The sequence below is a fragment of the Molossus molossus genome, unplaced genomic scaffold (assembly GCF_014108415.1).
Source record: "Molossus molossus isolate mMolMol1 unplaced genomic scaffold, mMolMol1.p scaffold_m16_p_3, whole genome shotgun sequence".
Lineage (NCBI taxonomy): Eukaryota > Metazoa > Chordata > Mammalia > Chiroptera > Molossidae > Molossus > Molossus molossus.
This window is the reverse complement of record NW_023425366.1, coordinates 13490374-13510594: the sequence shown is the minus strand read 5'-3', so window position 1 is coordinate 13510594 and position 20221 is coordinate 13490374. Positions and strand designations below refer to the sequence as shown.

The window sequence follows — 20221 nt, the reverse complement described above, 5'->3', positions numbered from 1 at the left end:
TGATGTTGGCTGTACATTTTTCATATGTGGCCTTTATTATGTCAAGATATGATCCCTCTATTCTCACATTGCTGAGCATTTTTATCAGAAATGGATGCTGGATTTTGTCAAATGCTTTTTCAGCATCTGTTGATATGATCATATGGTTTTTATCTTTCATTTCACTTTTGTGGTGTATCACATTTATTGATTTATTGATTTCCAAATATTGTACCAGCCTTGCCTTCCTAGGATGAATCCCACGTGGTCATGGGGAATAATTTTTTTAATGTATTGCTGAATTTGATTTGCTAATATTTTGTTAAGGATTTTGGCATCCATGTTTATCAGCGATATTGGCCTGTAGTTTTCTTTCTTTGTAGTGACTCTATCTGGTTTTGGAATCAGAATTATGCTGACCTCATGAAACTAATTTGGAAGTCTTCCTTCTTGAATATTTTGGAATAATTTGAGGAGAATGAGTGTTAGTTCTTTGAATGTTCGATAAAACTCCCTGTGAAGCCATCTTGGCCTGGGCTTTTGTTTTCTGGGAGATTCTTGATTACCTCTTCAATTTCCTTAGTTGTTATTGGTCTGTTCAAGTTTTCTATTTCTTCTGGGTTCACTTTTGGGAGACTCTGTGTTTCTAGAAATTTGTCCTTTTCACCTAGATTGTCCAATTTGTTGGCATATAATTGTTTATACTATTTGTTAACTATCCTTTGTATTTCCATGTTATCAGTTACTTCTCTTTTTTTTCTGATTTTGTTTACTTGGGTTCTCTCTCTTTGTTTCTTGGTGAGTCTAGCTTAGGGTTCATCAACCTTGTTTATCTTTTCAAAGAACCAGCTCTTTGTTTCATTGATCTTTTGAATTTTTTTTTTTTAGTCTCTATGTCATTTATTTCTGCTCTGATGTTTACTATTTCTTTCCTTCTACTTGTTTTGGGTTTTTCTTTTTGTTTGCTTTATAGATCATTAAGTTGTGAGCTTAGATAGTTAATTAGAAATTTTTCTTGTTTCTTGAGGTAGGCCTGTAGTACTATGAACTTCCCTTTCAGGACTGCTTTCACTATGTCCCATAGATTTTGTGTTGTGTGTTCAGTTTCATTGGTTTCCAGGAAGTTTATAATTTCTTCCTTGATCTTCTTGGTAAACCATTCATTGTTTAAGAGCATGCTATTTAGCCTCCATGTGTTCAAATGTCTCTCTGTTTTTGTTTTTGTTTTTTTGTAATTGATTTCTAGTTTCATGCCATTGTGATCTGAGAAGATGTTATATATAATTTCAATCTCCTTGAACTTGTAGAGACTTCGTTTGTGTCCTAACACGTGGTCTGTCTTTGAGAATGTCCCATGTGCACTTGAGAAGAATGTGAATTCTGCAGTTTGGGGGTGTAATTCTCCTTGGATATCTATTAAATCCAATTGATCTAGTGCATCATTTAGAGTCTCTGTTTTCTTGTTAATTTTTTTGTGTAGACGACCTATCCAGTGATGTCAACAGGGTGTTGAAGTCCCCTGCTGTTATTGTATTGCTGTCCATTTCTCCTTTGAAGTCCTCCAGAAGTTTTAAAATATATTTTGGTGCTCCTATATTGGGTGCATATATGTTTACCAAGGTTTTATCTTACTGTTGGATAGATCCTTTCAATAATATATAGTGGCCTTTTTTGTCTCTAGTGATGGCCTTTATTTTGAAGTCTATTTTACCGGATATGAGTATTTCTACCCCAGCTCTATTTTTTCTTTCCATTTGCTTGGAAGACTTTTTTTCTATTCCTTCACTTTCAACCTATGTGAGTCTTTGTTGTGAGGTGGGGCTCTTGTAAACATCATATATATGAGTCAGGCTTTCTATCCAATCAGCTACTCTGTGTCTTTTGATAGGAGCATTTAATCGATTTACATTTAAGGTTATTATTGATATATACTTATTTATTACCATATTTGTTACTGTGGTTATATTTTTCTTCTTATTTCTTCTACTGGGACGCTTGTTATTTGACCTTCTATTTTGAATAATAGCCTTGCTGGGTAGAGTAGTCTTGGATTCAGATCTTTGTTTTTCATGACCTCGATTACTTCATGCCATTTTCTTCTGGCTTGTAGTGTTTCTGTTGAGAAGTCAGCTGATAACCTTATGGAGGTTTCTTTGTAGGTAACCTGTTGGCAAAATAGCCCATTTCTTTACGAGCTGGATATTCGGAGTGGTAAGAGAGAAATGAACTTAGGATGGCCCTAACATTTTAGATCACAGGGTCATCTCAACTGAGATGGGGAAATACCAGGGGAGGACCAGGTCTGAAGGGCAGTCAGTGACTTTAGTTGAGGACTGAGTGATTTTAAAGGACTTCATGGGCGTTTAAGTAGCAGTATTCAGACTGTGACCTCGATCTGGCTCCTAACTGGTTCTCGGGTCATCAGTGAGCATATTGGCTGGTTCTTGGGATTCGCTCCATCTCAACTGTTTCCACCTTTCCAGACCTTTTCTGTATTATTTCCTTGAAATCGGCATTTGAACGCTAGACTTCCCCACTTCTTGGCTAAAGCACCCTTGAGTGCTTGGCTTTTAGGTTCCTCCTGCAGTGCCTCCTTCCTCCACCAGGGCGGCTCGGAGTCTTTGGAGAATTAGGCAAAGGCATGGACCAGAGTAAGCTCCTAGCTCCAGCTCATGGGAGAGCCAGAGGGCCTGGCCATCAGACTGAGGGTGTTTTGGACTGTATATCTGTTTAAATTTCCCTAGATATGGGAAATATCTGTCTCTTACATATTTTAATATATATTTAATGTGACTTCTATTGTATTTTATTGATTTCAGATATGGAATATTTCTTCTATGTTATGGGTTGAATAAACACCTGTAGACTGCCCTGAGCAGCTAACTCTTCCTATGAGAAGATATATCCCATATTTTAGTGAAATATGTTGTTATCCAAGCAATAATCAAAATATATCTTGTCAACTCACTTATGACAATATCTCATCTTGATAACTAAATGGCCTTTTCCTATACATGCAGCCAATTATAGAACATATTATATATTAAGTATAGAATTCACTTGGAATAATAAATCAGGATCATAGTTTTAAAAATTATGGTTGTGGCTGTGCCTTATGTATCCCAAACCACTTAGAATGTGGGGGGCTCACTGGTGCCGTCCTCAAGCTGTTCAAGTGGCCTCTCTCAGTGTCGTGGGTCGGCTGGTGGGTTGGCTGAGGCTGGCAGACTTGGGGTGCTGCGCCAGGTCCAGCTGGGAAGACTGGCCTCTCTCCACGTGGCCGGTGTATTTTCTAGCAGGCCAGAAACAGTGACGGCAGTGGCAGGGGTCGCGAGAGAATTAAGAAAGTCAGACCCCAAAGTTTTGTTTTGTTGTTTTTTGTTTGTTTGTTTGTTTTTGCTAATGTCCCATTGGCTAGTTCAAGTCAGTGGTCACCCCAAAGTCCGTATTTAAGGAGTGGAGAAATAGACTTTACTTTTCGATGGGAATATCTGCAGGATAAATTGAAGAAAACTGAAGAACTTGTGGCCATTTTTATGTTCTCTCACCACCACCCCTGGATAGCAAGAGGAAACAGAGGATTAACACTAAAGCTTCTCGAATTGTATAACTCGAGATATGTTTCAAAGTTGTTTGTTGTTTTATTTTTTTACCTGATACATGTTACTCAACAGAAAAAAATGTCATGTTTACTTTCATTTGAACTTTTACTTAACCTACATTTTTATATAATTCCCAGGTTCATTTGGCATTTACCACAGTGTTGTTATTTGTATCTCGATTCTGAAAATGTATACAGTATTTCTCCCATAATCTCATACTGGGAGAGATGGTGAGAAACAGTGTCATTAATGATGTCAGACTTCTTCCTAAATGATTGGATCATTGAATGTTAAATGTACAACTCCAATCTTAGGTCTTCTTGTGAAGTTTCCCCCTTGAGGACTTGAATTACCTCCCCCTTCCACATGATGTCTCTGTTTAGACGAGGGAAAGGGCTTGAAGGGTTTGGGAAATCACCTTCCACCTAACCCCTCATTGTTCATCTCCAGAGAGAGGCCCTGAAAATCTGGGCTACTCGCCCCAGGACACAGCCAATTAACAGTCAAAGCGAGACTACAATGACCAGGGCCTTTGATTCCTGGTTTCATATTTTTTCCACTGTTCACTTGCTGGTTTCCCTTCGATTCTCCAAAGCAGCCAAGAGAATGCATCTAGTTTCTCTTCGGGTTGCACCATTACATTTTCCCTAATATAAGCAGTAGATCATTTCCCCTCAGCCTCTTCTTCCCCAGTGTTCCCATTCTATCAGGTTTTTGCTTTTCTGCACAGAGGTATTGAGATGCCCCCACTGGGAACTAATCACATCTGCCACCTTCAGCCAGACAGTGTCTGCGCCTGTTTTTACATCCAGCATTTCTGTTAAGAGTACATGCAGCACAATTCCACATTTCTGTAAACATTCTCAAAATTGAGAATGATAAACCTTGTTTATAAAACATTGAAAACAATCACCTCATTTAATTTTATCAAATTTCAAAGGAGGGAGTCCCTCTGGTCTGTGGGCCGACACTCTAACCACTGAGCCTCCTTTGAGGTGGCATGGAAGGACCTGGAGAGTATTATCCTAAGCAAAACAATCCAAGCAGAGAAAGACAAATATCACATGATCTCACTTATTTGTGGAATATAATGAACATAACAGTCTGAGGAACAGGGTAGACCCAGAGACATGGAAGTAGGGTACAGACTGACAATCCTCAGAAGAGGGGGTGGTGGGAAGGGCAGGAAGAGATAAACCACAGAACTTACATGCATGTACGCATAACGGACGGACATGGACAACAAAGCTGTGGACGGGGTGGGAGGGGATGGGGAGGAGGGTGTCAATGGGGAAAAAAGGAGAAGCATCTGTAACAAAAATAAATTAATAAAAAATAATAAAATAATTGGGAGTACCAAAACCGTAATGCATCTTCTAGATACCCAAAAGTATGCAATCTTTGTTGGAAATTTTTTTTATTTTTATGGCTTGATTTTTGCCATGTTCAAATTCAAATCAAATGGCAGAAATTGATGCAGATGAGTGCTATGTATGCTTTTTAAGCACTAGTCAAGTACAGGCTTCTTAGCCCAGTGGGGAGCTCGGCTGTGACCGGGACAGTAACTGGCTCCTCCGCTGTGTCCGCAGGAGGCCTACCGGGAGGAGCAGCTGATCAACCGGCTCATGCGGCTGTCCCAGCAGGAGCGCCGGATCGCGGTGCAGCTCATGCACGTCCGGCACGAAAAGGAAGTTTTATGGCAAAACAGAATTTTCCGAGAGAAGCAATATGAGGAAAGACGACTTAAAGATTTCCAGGATGCTCTTGATCGAGAAGCGGTAAACGATATCTCCCTTAAAAATCTTCTAAGGTTACTTTTGATTCTTTCTCTCAAGACAAGGTAAACAGAGCTGTGTATATGTAGCTGCCAATCCCTGAATAAGAGTTAATTTTTTCTATGATCTCTGTATTATCTCCCATGTTTTGTGCAACTACACTGACAGCACGTATAGCATCCACATCTTTTACTCTTCCCCTTTAGCCTTGATTCTACAAACGTTAGTGCTCACCACCAGTCCCATCTGTGTCTGTGTGGACGCCAGTCTTGCTGTCTCCTTCAGGAGTGGAATTAGCTGGATAATTGTTTCATTCCTCTTTTTTTCCGGTTGTTGTTGACTAGAGTTGAAGATTGAGTGCCATTTTCTTGCACTGGAAATGATGTCTAGCTAATCTTTCCAAGTACATTGGCTTCACAAGCCCTGCCGATCAGGCGCAGGATAGCCCAGTGTTTATAGCAGGGCTGGTCTCACCGTGATGAGAAGCATTACGTGTCTTTAACTGGGCGGGAGCTGGCTTCAGAGGGGACCCTCGGGCCTGCTGCAGCCTCAGAGACCAGGACCTGAAAAAATTGCATCCCTTCTTCCCACGTGATTACCTTTCCCTAAAGCTGAGATACCTGCCTCCCTGGCCCGTCTCCTTCGAGAGGGCTGATTTCCGACTGAACGTGTCATCTCCTCCATCAACAGGGGCTAGCGCGTAAGAAGGAATGAAAAAAATAAATGTTGAATTTGTCAAGGGAACACTGTCACCTTTTCTTTCTAGTAGCATCCACTAAATAAACAAAATATATTTTATTCCCTACATCATCATCCCACTGTTTTGCTTTTGTGAAGGAAAAGAAAGGTTTCTAAATTGTTTTTTAATATTTATTGTTCTTGTAGTTTTGTTATTGTTTGGCAGGAGAATCCTAGAAATGCCTTTAAATTTATTAAAAATGTTAGTGTGTTAATGATGTGCACAAGCTGTCAATAGCATTTCACACTATTAATATGAATAGACTGGACTGCGGGTCTCATGGTCACTTTCTGTTGAGCGCTGCTGAGAATACTCTGCTGGTTTTCCTCCTGTTTCTTTGCCTGCTTGGCCCTCCTCTGCTTGTAGGAACATTCTTCTGTAACAGCAAAGCATTTACTGCTGCGGCCCTTAAAGCTTATCACTGGGCTGCCTCCTCCTCTCCTCTGTTACTTCCTCAGACAATCTCTTCCACAACTGTGGGGGCATAATTACTGCAAAAGACATGGGCTCATGCGATTATGTCTCTGCCCTCCTCCTGCTGAAGCTGCCCAGACAACATCTGTAACATCTGTCCTTCCCTTTCCTTTTGTTAATACTTAGCTAAATGCAGTGGTATCATTCCTCTCTTTTTCTTTTTTTAGTGTTTTCAGCCTTGAGATAGGCAAAGAGTTTTGTTTTGTTTTTAAATATGTTTTTTAGTGATTTTTTAGAGAGAGAGGAAGGGAGAGATAGAAACATCGATGTGAGAGAGAAACATCTATGGCAGGTGCCCTGACCAGGAATCGAACAGAGAATTCTCAGTCCATGGGATGATGCTCAGTCCACTGAGGCACACCGGCTGGGCATCATTCCTTTCTTAGAGAGATGGAACCTTTTTGTAATCTTGCAAAGGATAAATGTTCGAAGGTCTCCGTCTTCTTGTAACTGCTTTCTGTTGTCAAGGGGCATAGTCCTGCTTATTCCAAAGCTCAGAGGCCCCCGACTGACAGAGGAAGGAGGGAGCAAAGGGGGAGGGGATTCTTCACGCAGGGAAGAGGGGTTTTGCCACGTCCAGGTCGGTTGGCTGCCTCTGGCAGGCAGCACCAGCACTGTCTAGAGGATGGCCCTTTGGATAACTTGGTAATTTTGTAATGACAAACTTGACAATACGGTTAAAAGGCACAATTCAAAAGTCAGGAGACTTATAGCAACTAAAGGTGTGGTGAGAGGGAAGAACCCATGTGGTAGAGGGAGAACGAATCTAACAGTGTCGCAGATTAGTGGGAGGGGCGCTTCTCTGGAGGCAGGTGTCACACCTGTCTGCAGTCTTGTTATCCACTGCATTTAGCTCAAATTGACCTAAAGGAAATGGTCTCAGATTTCCCCCATGAGAAACTGTGGACCTTTTCTGTCTGACCCATTTGGGCCGAAAAAGGAAAGCGGTTTCAAGTGAAATCGATAGGTTATTTATATTTTATTGACTTAATTATAAGTCCAGATTGTTGAGTTTTATTTTAGGAGGCCGTGAGGTAGATGGCTTCGAAAGTGAGGCCTATGTTGTGTGAATAAGCAGATAGATTAGGGCATGCGCATACATTCCTGTGGAAACGGAAGGAAACAACACAGAAGTTAACGCGCACAGTAAATCGTCGACCAGTCGAGAAGTCTTCCAGGTGCAGGGCTTTGGTTGGAATGAGATCAAGTAGTGACAATTTGATGAACTGTCTGTAGTTAGAATATCTTTGGTGATGTCATCAGGTGCTGAGTTTTGTAAGACATATACAGACAGAGTCTTAAAAACAAAATTTTGAAGACAGTTAACTGTGCTGGAGTCCAGTATTTATAATTCGGCATTGTGGTTTTTACTGAAACATAATTTTTTTTCTAAGATTGTTCTTCTTTTTTATTAAAAAGACTGTACTAAGTCTACTTTTAATTTAGCTTGATTATTTGTATAAATACAACAAGAATAGTCATTGATCAAATAGACTTCTTCAAACTTGCTTTGCTGGAATTTGTACAAGGAATCTTGAGGTTGAGTTACGGTCAGCCCCTCGGTGCACAGGAGCCAAGCCGCAGTTGTCAGCAGGCTTCGTTGCAATATTTGTAGGTTTGAGTCAATTTCTCAAGCCCATGAGGTCCCCAAAGATGTCCTGAGGTTTTTTGCTCGTCATTTTTCCGGAAAGCAGCCTTTTGTTTCTTTTCTGGAAATACTGTCATGAATTATGTGACCAAGGAAGGTGTCAGGCCATTTCTGCAGTGGCTTTCATTGCCTTTGATTAGTCTTGAGTGTCAGTTTCAATTTATTAAGGCTTCCTGGTGACATCCAGATTCCAGGCATGGCATTTCTTTTAGACACAGCATTCTTCTAGTCAGAGTCTTAGTTAATAAGATCACAGAGTCCGAAATTGGTCTCGCGGGACTTACGTAAAGAAGAAGTGTGTTGCTGTGACTCACTCATTAAGAGTTGCCAGGTTCTGAAGGGCCAGGTAGAGAGAAAAAGCAAAAAGTGGGTCGTTAGTGTTCCTTAGATTGGAAAACAGACTTCAGAATTATTAGAAATACAGGCTTCTTTATTGGCAAAGATATTGACACTTTAAGAGACATACTTCCATGGAGACAGGTATTATATAGTAAAATTCGCTGAGTTAGTAAATTACAGGTGAACTGAGTTAAACTAATTGGCTTAGCTAGTTTAGACTCGGGTAAGATTTATTTTTTAGAATTTGTATTCTAATAGATGGCACAGATAAGAGATTTTGGAGACCAAGTATGAGCATTTCAGAGGCACACAGTCTTTTTAAAAAAAAAATTAGAGTAAAATTTCTTACCAGAGTAGGCAAGCACTCTTGAGGAATAGGGACCATCTTATTATTGACTTCAAGGAGGAAAAAAACAAAATGTTTTCTTTTTCCCTCTTGAGGGAGATCTGATAGCCGAGGACAATTATGAAATCCTTGGTTTTTCCTAGCTTTGCTGTCATGTTGCCAGAACCCGGATTCTCACAGCCCCACCCCCACCGCTGCCGTCTCTGCACCCAGACTTGTGTCTCCCCCCTCCCACCGGGAGCGGAGACCTTCCCGAAATAGTGACACGATTTGCCCAGGTGTGGAGTTTTATCAACAGTCATTGTAGGCCAGGCACTGTTTCAGTTGGGCTCACTTAACTCCACATGGGCGATTCTGATGGTCTCTGACCTCACTGGAGGCTTTAAGTCCTTACTTTCCTGAGTAGACAACTTTTAGTCTTTTTTATTGGCCTCTCATAGCTGGGCTGGCAACCTGCTGCTGTCTCTCATGTTCCTAACAGCCTCAGTCCCTGAAGAGGTGTGGCGGCGTGAGCAGCTTTCACCGAGAGGAGCTAGATTCTCTGCTAATTTAACAACAGAGATAGCACCCAGGCCCGGGGTTAAAGTCCATTCTGCAGTCAATTTTAAGATCGGGTCACAAAGCTTTTATTTCTTTGAGTATCTGTACATTTGAGGCTTTTTTCCTATTAGTTATATCTGTAGAAGAAGCATTAATGACAAGCAGTAATATTTGTATGAGTTAAAATATACAGTAGTTGTTCATAACAGAAATTTCGTATCAGTAGCTAGTAGTGGGTGACAAGAAGCCGTAGTTTTTTTAGTCCAGTTGACTGGTTACAATTTTTGTACCAAGCAACATGGCTGTCAAAATGGCTACAACTGTTTCTGCCCCAAGCACCAAGGCTGCCAGGACAGTGTTTTCTGCCGTGGTAATGGTTGTGGTCCCCACCCACAGTGATGGGCAGGGGAGAGAGAGGCAGGGAGCTGTCCTTGGCTTGCCAGGGACGGTGCCCCTGCAGGAGCTTTTCCTTCTACTGTTGGTGAATTCGGGCTTCCTGTGCCAGCCCATCACCCCTCACCCCATCCTGGCATACATGTCCAGGCCACTAGACCCAGAAGGTCTGCGCTGTGCTTTGGCTGGGGAACTAGTACTGGGGAGCCAAGACTCGGAACTCTGGGTCTGTGTGTGGCTGTAGCTCCAGCTGAAGAGCATCCCTGTACCCCTCTCCCTAGGCTCTGAGGGCGCACAAAATCCAAGCGTGCTGAGGCAGGTGCACGGTTAGGATAGATGCAGAGAGCAGACAGGAGGTGGAGGGAAGTAGGGAAGTGAGGCCTGGGGAGTTTCTTGGCTTGGAGCCTCACTGGGCTATAAGACAAGTCCTCAGTGAGGGGGAGGGGTTGCTGGCCCCTCCCAGCCTCTGCTGTTGGATCCTGTGTGCCCAGGCTACTGAAACTGCACTGGGCACAAGGAAGCGTGCTCACGCTTAGGGGTTTGAACCTGAGTCTGAATCCACTGAACCAAGACAGGAGAGAGAGAGGCAAATGAGTGATAAAACCCTCAGCTTAGGGAGGGGAAGCTTTATGTCACCAGAATCCAGGCCAGGTATGTTTTTCTTCCCACTGCAGTCCAGATTCAGGCTGGAAGGGCAGGTTTGAAGGCTGCTGGGGAGATTTCTGAGCAGCAGCGAAGGAGCAGAAAAGGGATACTTTCCACGTTTTAATCCTGGTCTTCTTGTCCCATCTGGGTCACCATCTGTTATCAGAGGGGAATGTGCCTCATCTGCCCAGTTGCTACTGTGGGTGGAGTTCTTGTGATATCCCAAGAAAAAATAATTTCTGAGACTTGCATGGGAGAATGTGATATAGTAGAAAGCGTTATTTCCATGAAATTACTACCCTGGGTCTCCAAAGTCCCATTTCCCTTAGTGCAATCATAGAAAAAGAACAGCCGGGATTTCAGTAGAGGTAAAATGAGAGCCAGGGTCCAGAGATTTTGTTCCATATTTGCATAATACAGTGCAGCATTAGACTAGCCGCAGTGCATTAGTCCACTGTGCATTGCATCACCTGCAAGAGGAACAAGAGAGCACACCCCAAGCAACAAAAGTCCCAAGAGAGCAATAAGAAAGCGAATTCTTTTGTTTAGGAAGTTATGTATTCCCAAATGTCTGTGTGCTTACAGTGGCCACGCCCATTCTGACCAACCATCTCTGTCCCCAGTGTGACACGCAAGTACCTTTCCTAGTCTCCCCAACCTTACAGGGCATGTCTCTATCTCCCCTTTGTTTGGTCTCTGGGGAATATGAAATGGCAACTGCCTGGTGAAGCTGCCCAAATGACATGTTTATCACGTCTGGCCTTCCCTCTGCTCCTTTTCTGTTGTCAATAACTAGCTAGTTACAATGCTGTCACATCCCTAGGCCCAGCTGCCTTCCTGGCATCTCTCTTCATGTATCTCAGATACACCTCAAACTCAACATGTGAAAGCCAAATGCATGACCTTTATCTCTAAACTGGTCTGTGTCCAAGGTGCCATCATCCAACAAATGGCATTGCCATGTATTCGGGTGTACAAGTCCAAATCCTCAGGACCCACTTGAAGGCTGCTTGATCCTCACTCCTCCATATCCAAAACATCACTAAGTCCTATTGATTTCATACTAAATAAATATCTCTTCAGCTTGTCCATTTTTCTCCATGGCTACACCACCACCCCAGTCTACTCCTGCTGCAAACGCTCTCCATCTGTTTTTAGTGGTTATGAATTGGCAACCACAGTTGGGGTGTGCAAGAACATAACAGTACATAGGACTTTCAAACCAACCTCAGATGAACTCCAACAACTCACCTCTGCCCATGGAGAGGCACTGTGGCCAGGCCACAGGGCCAAGTCATCAGGAAAACACATCAGTCATTGGCCCAAGCCCAGTCTGTTGCCACTGAGACCTCAGCTACACCAGCCTGCACAGTGCCATTCGTGCACATGACTTTGAGGAGGCTGCTCCAGCCTCTGTGGGTCACTTACATGTTCCCTTGTGAGGCTTTGGGTCATTTACATGTTCCCTGGGGAGCGGGATTGATTTGCCTTTGGATTTAGCCTTTCGAAGTGGGGGGCTCCTCCAGCAGTTTCACCTTTTCCATCCTGCAGACATTTCCTGATGCAGACGTTTAAAAGACTCCCGATTACTATTCGAAATGAAGAAAGGGGACAATTAGAGAGAACTCATGCAAGTTGTCTGTCCTATTCACATCCCCTCCAAACCATTCTCCATTCTGCAGCCAATCTGTTGACTCTCAGATTTGACCACTGCCCTCATGCTAAAGAAAACCCATCCCTGGCTTCCTTCCCACCAGATCCTGCTCCTGATTTGTTCCCCTCCATCTCTGGACTTTGACCACAGGTCTGCTCTCAGATCCTTGAATAAGCCACTTCTTCTACTGTTCCCCCCCTTCCCACGTGTCTTTCCTGTTAAAAACCATCCAGAGCTCCGTGCACATGCCCTGTCCAGGTCAGGCTGCCTGTTGTATGCCCTCACGTCCACAGTCTTTCCCTAGTGACACTTATCATAGTGCATAACTATAATGGATCTGTGTGGCCATTTGACTGTCTCTCCCACTGGATGAAAGCTCTGTGAAGACAGGGACTGTGTTTCCTTCTGCTCAGTACTCTTTCCCCAGGGCTTAGGCCAACATCTGGCACAATGAGAGAGAGAGAGAAGGAACTGGTGTTTTTCACCATTATTTAGAAGTTTTTGTCTGTTTTGCTTTGTTTTTAGATTACATCTGCTAATCTCTTTAAGACTATTAGGTGTCTATTAAACTTTTTCTGATTTCAAATTCCCGTGCCTACTATTGTTTTAATAGTAATCAAACACATTACTATTTAACCTTTTTTGAGCATTTGCTTTGAGTCAAGCATTGAGCTATGCTCATTACATGCATAAATAACTCTCGCAATGGCCATTTCAAGGGGACACTGTCCTTATCTACATTTTACAGACAAGGAAAATGAAGTGTAGAAAGCTCAGAGTCACACAGCTGCTCAGTGGTGTAGCCAGGAGCAAGCCAGGTCTATCAGACTCCAGAGTCCGAGCTCACACCCACTGAGATGACTGTGTCTTGCAGACTTCCTCTTCCGTTTCCTTCCTGCGTTTATTTTAGGGCTGCAACCCACTGTGCTGCAGTGGGTTGGGGCATTATGGTGGGTTTAGCACAGGGTCAGCGGTGGCAGAGTGGGTGGAGGTAGAATAGATAGCTAGAGAGAAGGAAGACATGGACGGAGGGAGGGAGGGAGGGGGGCAGGTGCACCAGGGAAAAGCTGCTCTGTGCCACTGGCCCCTCAAGGTTTTGGTTTTATCATACCTTAGATATTTCCATGTGCTTTATGGGCACTCTGTAGTAAACCAAGCTCATGACCCATCTGCTGTCACTTTCTCCAAAACTGCTCTCCTGACTGCTGCTCCTCTCAGATTCCTCTTTCCTGAGCTCTTCACACTCCATGAAGCATGCCACGAAGCTCTGTAGTTAAGATGCGTGCTTTCTTATGAAACAAGGCCTGTCCAACAATGACGAATCCTGGTGCAATTCCTCAACCTGCCAAATGTGCAGGAGTGACCTTTGAGGCCAACCCCTTTCCCAACAACAATACAACACACACAACTGCAAGAACTAAACCTTCCCTTTGGCTCGATGGACAATTTCAGTTTATGGTCATATTTAGCCATTTGTGAACAGTATCATGATAAAAATTATTTGCTGTGACAAGATGGTTTGGTTCATTTTTCTGTTCATGGCAAGTCTTTTAAATACCCCTGCTTTGCACGGAGGAGGTGGAGGCAGGGCGAGTTCTCACAGCTGGTACTTGACTTCTACACAACCTGGGGCTGGAATTCCATCACAGCTGCCTCCCGTTGTGCCCTCCCGGGTGAAGCTACAGGAGGCAAGTCGTGTTGCTAGAACAGGTTAGCACAGGATAGAATTTCTCAAGGAGCTGGTATACCTGTTGGAAAAGCAGTATTTGGTCATGCCAAGTTTGACCTCTGTAATTGTGTGACGAGAGGGTTTTCTAAACAAAATAATGGTGCAAGCCGAGCAGAGGTTAATGACAAACTGCTTGAGTAGTTCACTACTTTCTGCAGAAACATGTCTCTGTGGGTGAATTGTATCAATGTATTAAGGCTGTGGAGGCAGAAGGTCTTGTTGTCTAAGCACATTTAACATTTGTTGGCGAATGTGTGATATTTTCAGGTCAGTATAATCAGGGGATTTCCAAAATATTTTCTAAGTAGAAATCAGTATTCTAGAACTCTTGCATTCAAGGGCATTGGGCAGAGCAGGTGTGTCAGGTACGAAGAGGCCAGACGGGCTTGGGGTCCGGCTGAGACATGCCCGTTTCTCTGTGATCCCTGACTCTGACTATTTACAACCTGTGAATTCAGGACTTCTTCTAAAACACTTAAGATCCAGTTTATCATCAGTCCACATTGAGCTTTCCCTGTTCAGACCACTTTCCTCTGTACCATTTTGCTGATAAGATAAGCTTCGAGGGGAGTATTTCCAATATCGTCTTTGCCATCATACTCACTTAATGTGTTCAGGAGAAAGTGCTCTTTCACTTATTTAATTTTTCCTGGTGTTAAAAGGAGGTTTTATTCTATTTAGAGATTTTATTCTACTTAGAGATTTTATTTTTTGTTATTGAAATGAAATGATTTTCTTTTGAATCATCGCACAGTTGTGGTGACTTAAAAATGTCTTTGTCGTCTTAGGCTTTGGCAAAACAAGCCAAGATTGATTTTGAGGAACAAGCCGTCAGAGAGAGGGAGATTCATGAACAGATTGCCGTGGAAAGAGCTCAAGCTCGTTACCAAAAGCATTATTTAATATGTGCAGAAATTTTGGATCAAATACTTGACTTGTCTGTTAAAGTGGCAGACTATCGAATGTTGACGAACAAGTAAGTATTGTTTTTTCACAATCAATACAATAGAGACACCGCAGAGAATGAGAAAGGAATAAGATTGTAAATAGACACTGGGTTGATAAAAGGGAAGAATGTTTCATGGAAGTCAGTCTGAGAAGTGGGGTCCAGAGTACCTTGATACTGATTAACTCACTGTTGACTAGCCTCATTTCACAGTATTTATATGTCTTTTAAAAATGTTGTGTCTAAATTCTCTATAATTTATTAAGACAACTATGATAATTTGAAACACTTGTAACTTCCTAGAAGATTGGAATTGTTTAGAGATTATTTTACTAATAACTAATGCAATTTATAAGGCAATAGTCAGCAAAACAAAAAATATGAAGAATATGCCAAGGTAAGAACAAAGGAAAATCTAAAAGTAGCAAGTTAAGAACAAGGAGTAAATTGAAACAGATTTATACAGGCAGCAGTAGATTTGCCAGTTACTGCAATCGAGCTACAAATTTAGCTGAGTTTCCTGGTGGCCAAAGCAAAAGGGAAACACATAAATGACTCACAAACCAACTTATAGAGCACAACTTACTAGTAAGCTCGAGACTTCCTATGTATATTAGTATGATTATTATAATATTTCACACAGGCATATACTAGTTTGCCTCTTACTACACTTAAGTCCTGCTTTATGGAATTTAATATAGAGAACATGTTGGCTATCTGAAACCATTTTATTTTAATTTGAAAAATACATAAAATTTTAGAGTCCCAGAGGTATTGATATCATAGAACATTTAAGGAGGCTTTACTATGAAAATTTAAGTGTCTTTTAATTGCAACTGCATACAGTAATTTAAGATTTTATTAGTTTACGTTACTAACAATCAAGATAAACTCATTTTAGTTTCTCTATCTTCAGCATTAAGCAAGATATTATCAGCATATATTTTTTAAAGCACCAGGTATATTTTTTGGTATAGCCTATTTACATGGACTAACTTTTGTTAAAACAGTTTCTTAACAAAATTATTAATAGTCAGATAATAAGCTATTAATTCAGTCACTGCAAGATTAAGTTTGGGCAATGTACAAGTTGCTTATTTACTTCATTATAGAAGCCAATGCCACTTTAATAATTCTGATGTTATTTCTATGCCTGAGCTTATTAATTTCTAAACTTCCATATCTCCATAAAGGAATCTTTAACAACTATTAATATTTGATTAATATTTGGATTGATAAAATCTCTACCTTTCTTTTCCAATTTGATTAATGGAAAACATAATATGATTATATTTTGTTTTACCTTTAAATACTACTTTTTATTGTGGTAAAACATAAAATTTTTCATTTTAATATTTTTAAGTGCACAGTTCAGGGGCATTAAGTATATTCACATTGTTGTGTTGCCATCACCAGCATCCACCTCCAGAACGTTTTCATCTTCCCAAACTGCAACTATGCAGTAATTAAACAATAATTCTCCATTCCTCCCTTTCCCAGCCCTGGTAACTCTATGAATTATAACTGTTCGAGGTAACTTGAGTAAGTGGAAGCATGGAACATTTGTCCTTCTGTGTCTGGCTTATTTCATTTAGCCTAATGGTTTCAGGGTTCATCCATGTTGTACCATGTCTTAGAACGAAGTAAATGCAATGCTACTTGTTACGTAGCTGTAATTGCAAGCTCTAGTCCAACTATTTTTAGAGGACTGAATCCTGTGAGTCTCTTTCCTTCCTTTGCCCACTTCGTTCATCTTGGAACTGTTTTTCCATCACTCTGTCTTGTCTGATTTCTGCCTCTAGTCATTCATCAGATTTAAATAGAAATAATTGTTGAAAATAGTTTTAAAGACTACCAAATAAATGTTCAGTGACAATAAGGCAACCATATAGTATATTTTTCTGTTACAAATTAATATGAAAATATGTAAACCAACTGGTACTTTAAAGGGGTTTTGGAAAGTTTTCCATCTGTTCCTTTTGCATAGGAGGACACTATTGCTAGAGCATTTGAATGACTTCCCAAAGTCACACGACCATTTAATAAGACAGCTGGGAGTTAAAAAACCTAACTTTTAGGATAGTGCTAATTAATTTTTTAATATATTGTTCTGTTAGTTCACTGTCAATTAGAAAGTTTGAAGAAACAGTGCCTTTTAAGTAACATTCATTCATTCAAACTTACTGAGTTCCAGACATTTTATTAGCCATTAAGAATATAATAGCAAGTAGGAATCCTTGATCTCAAATAGCAGACCCTGAGGAACTGAATATGATAATAGAAAGACTAAGGTTTTAGGTGTATATCTGACTAACCAATGATTCATCTCTAACTTTTTTTTTTTTTTTACTATAGTCTGATTCCTTATAAATTGATGCATGATTGGAAGGAACTGTTTTTTCATGGAAAGCCTATTTATGAGCAAGCCTCTATTAAAGATCTACCAGCTAAGCCTACTGAAGAACAGCTTAGAGAACTGGAGAAAAGGGACTTGCTAGATAACAGTGATTATGAAGAATACAAGGTACAAACTAATATGGAATAATTAGGGGAAATGCAACATAATAAACATTATGTTAACGTTCATTTGTGATATTATATTACTTTATTCCTACTAATAAAAATGAGCATTTTATGTTTGCATTTTTCCCTTGGTTTAATTTTGTGTTAAAGTACTAATTTTTAAATGCCTAACTACTTATAATCTATTATCTGTTACTCCCAGTAAGATTAAGAGTGGTCTAAAAAAAAAAATCAAACAAAATCTATTGTCTGGGCAGATAGATTTCAGAATTTTTTAAATGTTTCTATTCATCAATATTTTTCTTTGTATGAGCTGCCTACCTGTGGTTCAAAGGCCCTCATAAAAAAGGTATTTCTTTGAAAATATATCAAACACTGTCTTGTTCTTGGAGGCAAATGAAAAAGGAGGTGGTCTGAGCTTTATGAGTAGCACAGATTCAAACAAAATTTTATTCAAAGATATTTTTTAATGTATTTGGGTGCCAGTGGGCTTCTAGGATGAGCTGCTGAAAAGCCTTTGGGGTTAGACAGACCCAGGGCCACCGCTGGCACTGCCACGTGCTAGCCGTGCGACTGCGGGCAGACGGCCCTCGCGTGCCGAGAGTCCGTTTCCACCATATGAAATGACAGTGATGATATACCTACCTTGCTTTGTTGTTGTGAAACTGAAGGTAGTATGTATTGAACAGTTAGCCAGGTGCACTGCATGTTGGATGCAAATAATGCATATCAGGCTCTTCCCTCACCCCCCTGCACTCCCCACCCCACCCACTTCATCTCACCTTCAGGAGGAAACGTACGATTAAAAACTATTGGATAGCCCTGGCCGGTTTGGCTCAGCGGTTAGAGCGTCGGCCTGCGGTCCGGAGAGACCCGGGTTCGGTTCCCGCTAAGGGCACGTACCTCGGTTGCAGTTTGTCCCCGGCCCTGGTCGGTCGTGCGGGTGGCAGCCACTCGATGTGTTCCTTTCACGTCGATATTTCTCTCTCTCTCTCTGTTCCTCTCTCTCCCTCCCACTCTACCTGAACAAAAAAAGTGGAAAAATGTCCTCAAGTGAGGATAAAAAACACACACACAAAAAAACTATTGGATAGAAGTTCTGAGTAAAGCAGCAGCAATGGAAGGAAGAATGAGGCGTTTTATTTTTAGAAATATTGAATAAATTCAAGAAAAGCAATACTTGCAATATGAATAATTCGACACAACCATTTGTTGAAATCAGTAAATACTCTATAAACAGTTGTTGAAAGGATGCAGGAAGAAAGTAAATGAATGACACTGAATAGGGCAAAGTGTAAAATAGCACTAATATGTCCACACTGAAAGACGATAAGAGTATGAAAAAAGACAAGGAAAGAAAATGAGATTATGAGATCCCAGCCGGTGTGGCTCAGTGGTTGAGCGTCGACCCATACACCAAGAGGTCATCGGTTCGATTCCTGGGCAGGGCACATGCCCAGGTTATGGGCCCGATCCCTAGTGGGGAGCATATAGGAGGTGGCCAAATGATGTTTCTATTTCTCCTCTCCCTTTCTCTCTCTCTAAAAGCAATAAAGAAAAAAAAAATTTTTAATGAGATATGAGAAACTAAATGTACACCATATTTTAATTGAATGTGTCTGTATTGGTATTACTAAAAGAACTATTATTTATTAAGGATTGAGTAGAAGCTTATGGGATATGTGTGCATGATGATTTTGTTGATTGTGGAATACACTAGAGGCAGTGTGTCGACCTAAAGTATAATGCTACAAGATAAAATGCTTTCACAATATCAAGCTAAGTAACGGTATTTCTTTGCATTGTAAATTATCGTTTTATTTGACAGATTTTGCTGATTCATGGAATATTGATTCCTAACTAATTTCTTAAAAAGCTCTATCTACTCTATTTTTGTTGTTCTTGTAAATCAGGAGACCTAGTAGTCTGTAGCTTAGCAAAGATTTGGCTTTTTAACTTTTTCTCTTGTTTGGGAAATCGTTACCACAGGAACATGCTTGTCTTACCCACATCCTGAAGCAGCTGGTATGCTTCTTTCGCAGGAAATTGTAAACTTTTGTTAGGAGTATGTGAACAGCTGGCAGTGCAGCTTATTTTGTTTACAGCTTTTACTGATTTTCTGGAAATGAAAATAACCTTAGGATTTCTGAGTATATTTGTATGCTCTGCTCCTTTCGACTACATGATGGGAAGCATACCACGTTCAGGCTTTAGGATATACGTACTGTAAACTGTCCTATTAATCATTTCCAAGTGTTAGAGCTTCTTTGTCTCTTCTCAATCTTATTAAATGTTCCTGCATACAAGCAAAAAATAAATATTTTGACTTGTAAAATATATTATTTATCTTAAATGGTCTTTCACAAGACACAGAGGAACCACTAGTGCATCCTGGTATAGCTAAAGGAAACAGCTGTCTGTATTTATCATTGCTAAATTTGCTCAGCCTTTTTAATCCTCAAGTAAATGCATAGCTTAGATATTAATCTTCATGAGGTTTACATTCTCAGCATACTTTATTAATGCCCATAACCACCATCCTTAAAGAACGAATGCCTCCCAGTGTTGAGCCCACACTTCTAAAACTGTTAGTGCAAACTAGCATGCTTAAATATTTTAAACATTACACCTAGAACTCGGCATAAAACACAGTTTTGCTCACATATGCATCATATGTACCTGCCAAAAATTTGTCTCTTATTTCTTAATATTATTTCCTAAATCATCACATTCTGTTTATAGAATGGCTACATGAGAGAGCTCTAGTCCAGGAATGGGATAGCCAGAAACACTCACTGATCACTCCTAGGTGGGAGGCAAGGACAGAATCATGGAACAGCTGGACCACACTGGGATCCCCAGGCAGCTACCACAGGAAAACAATGAGCT

The 20221-nt window shown here is 40.9% G+C and overlaps 1 protein-coding gene across 1 annotated transcript in view; it reads left to right on the top strand.

Moving 5' to 3' along the window:
• SPEF2 (sperm flagellar 2) overlaps positions 1-20221 on the top strand; it is a 158002-nt gene that overhangs the window by 33669 nt on the left and 104112 nt on the right. The window contains exons 8-10 of the mRNA XM_036280192.1: positions 5171-5359; positions 14652-14839; positions 17165-17333. Of these exons, the coding sequence (XP_036136085.1) occupies positions 5171-5359; positions 14652-14839; positions 17165-17333 (546 nt within the window). The remainder of the gene's footprint in view (positions 1-5170; positions 5360-14651; positions 14840-17164; positions 17334-20221) is intronic.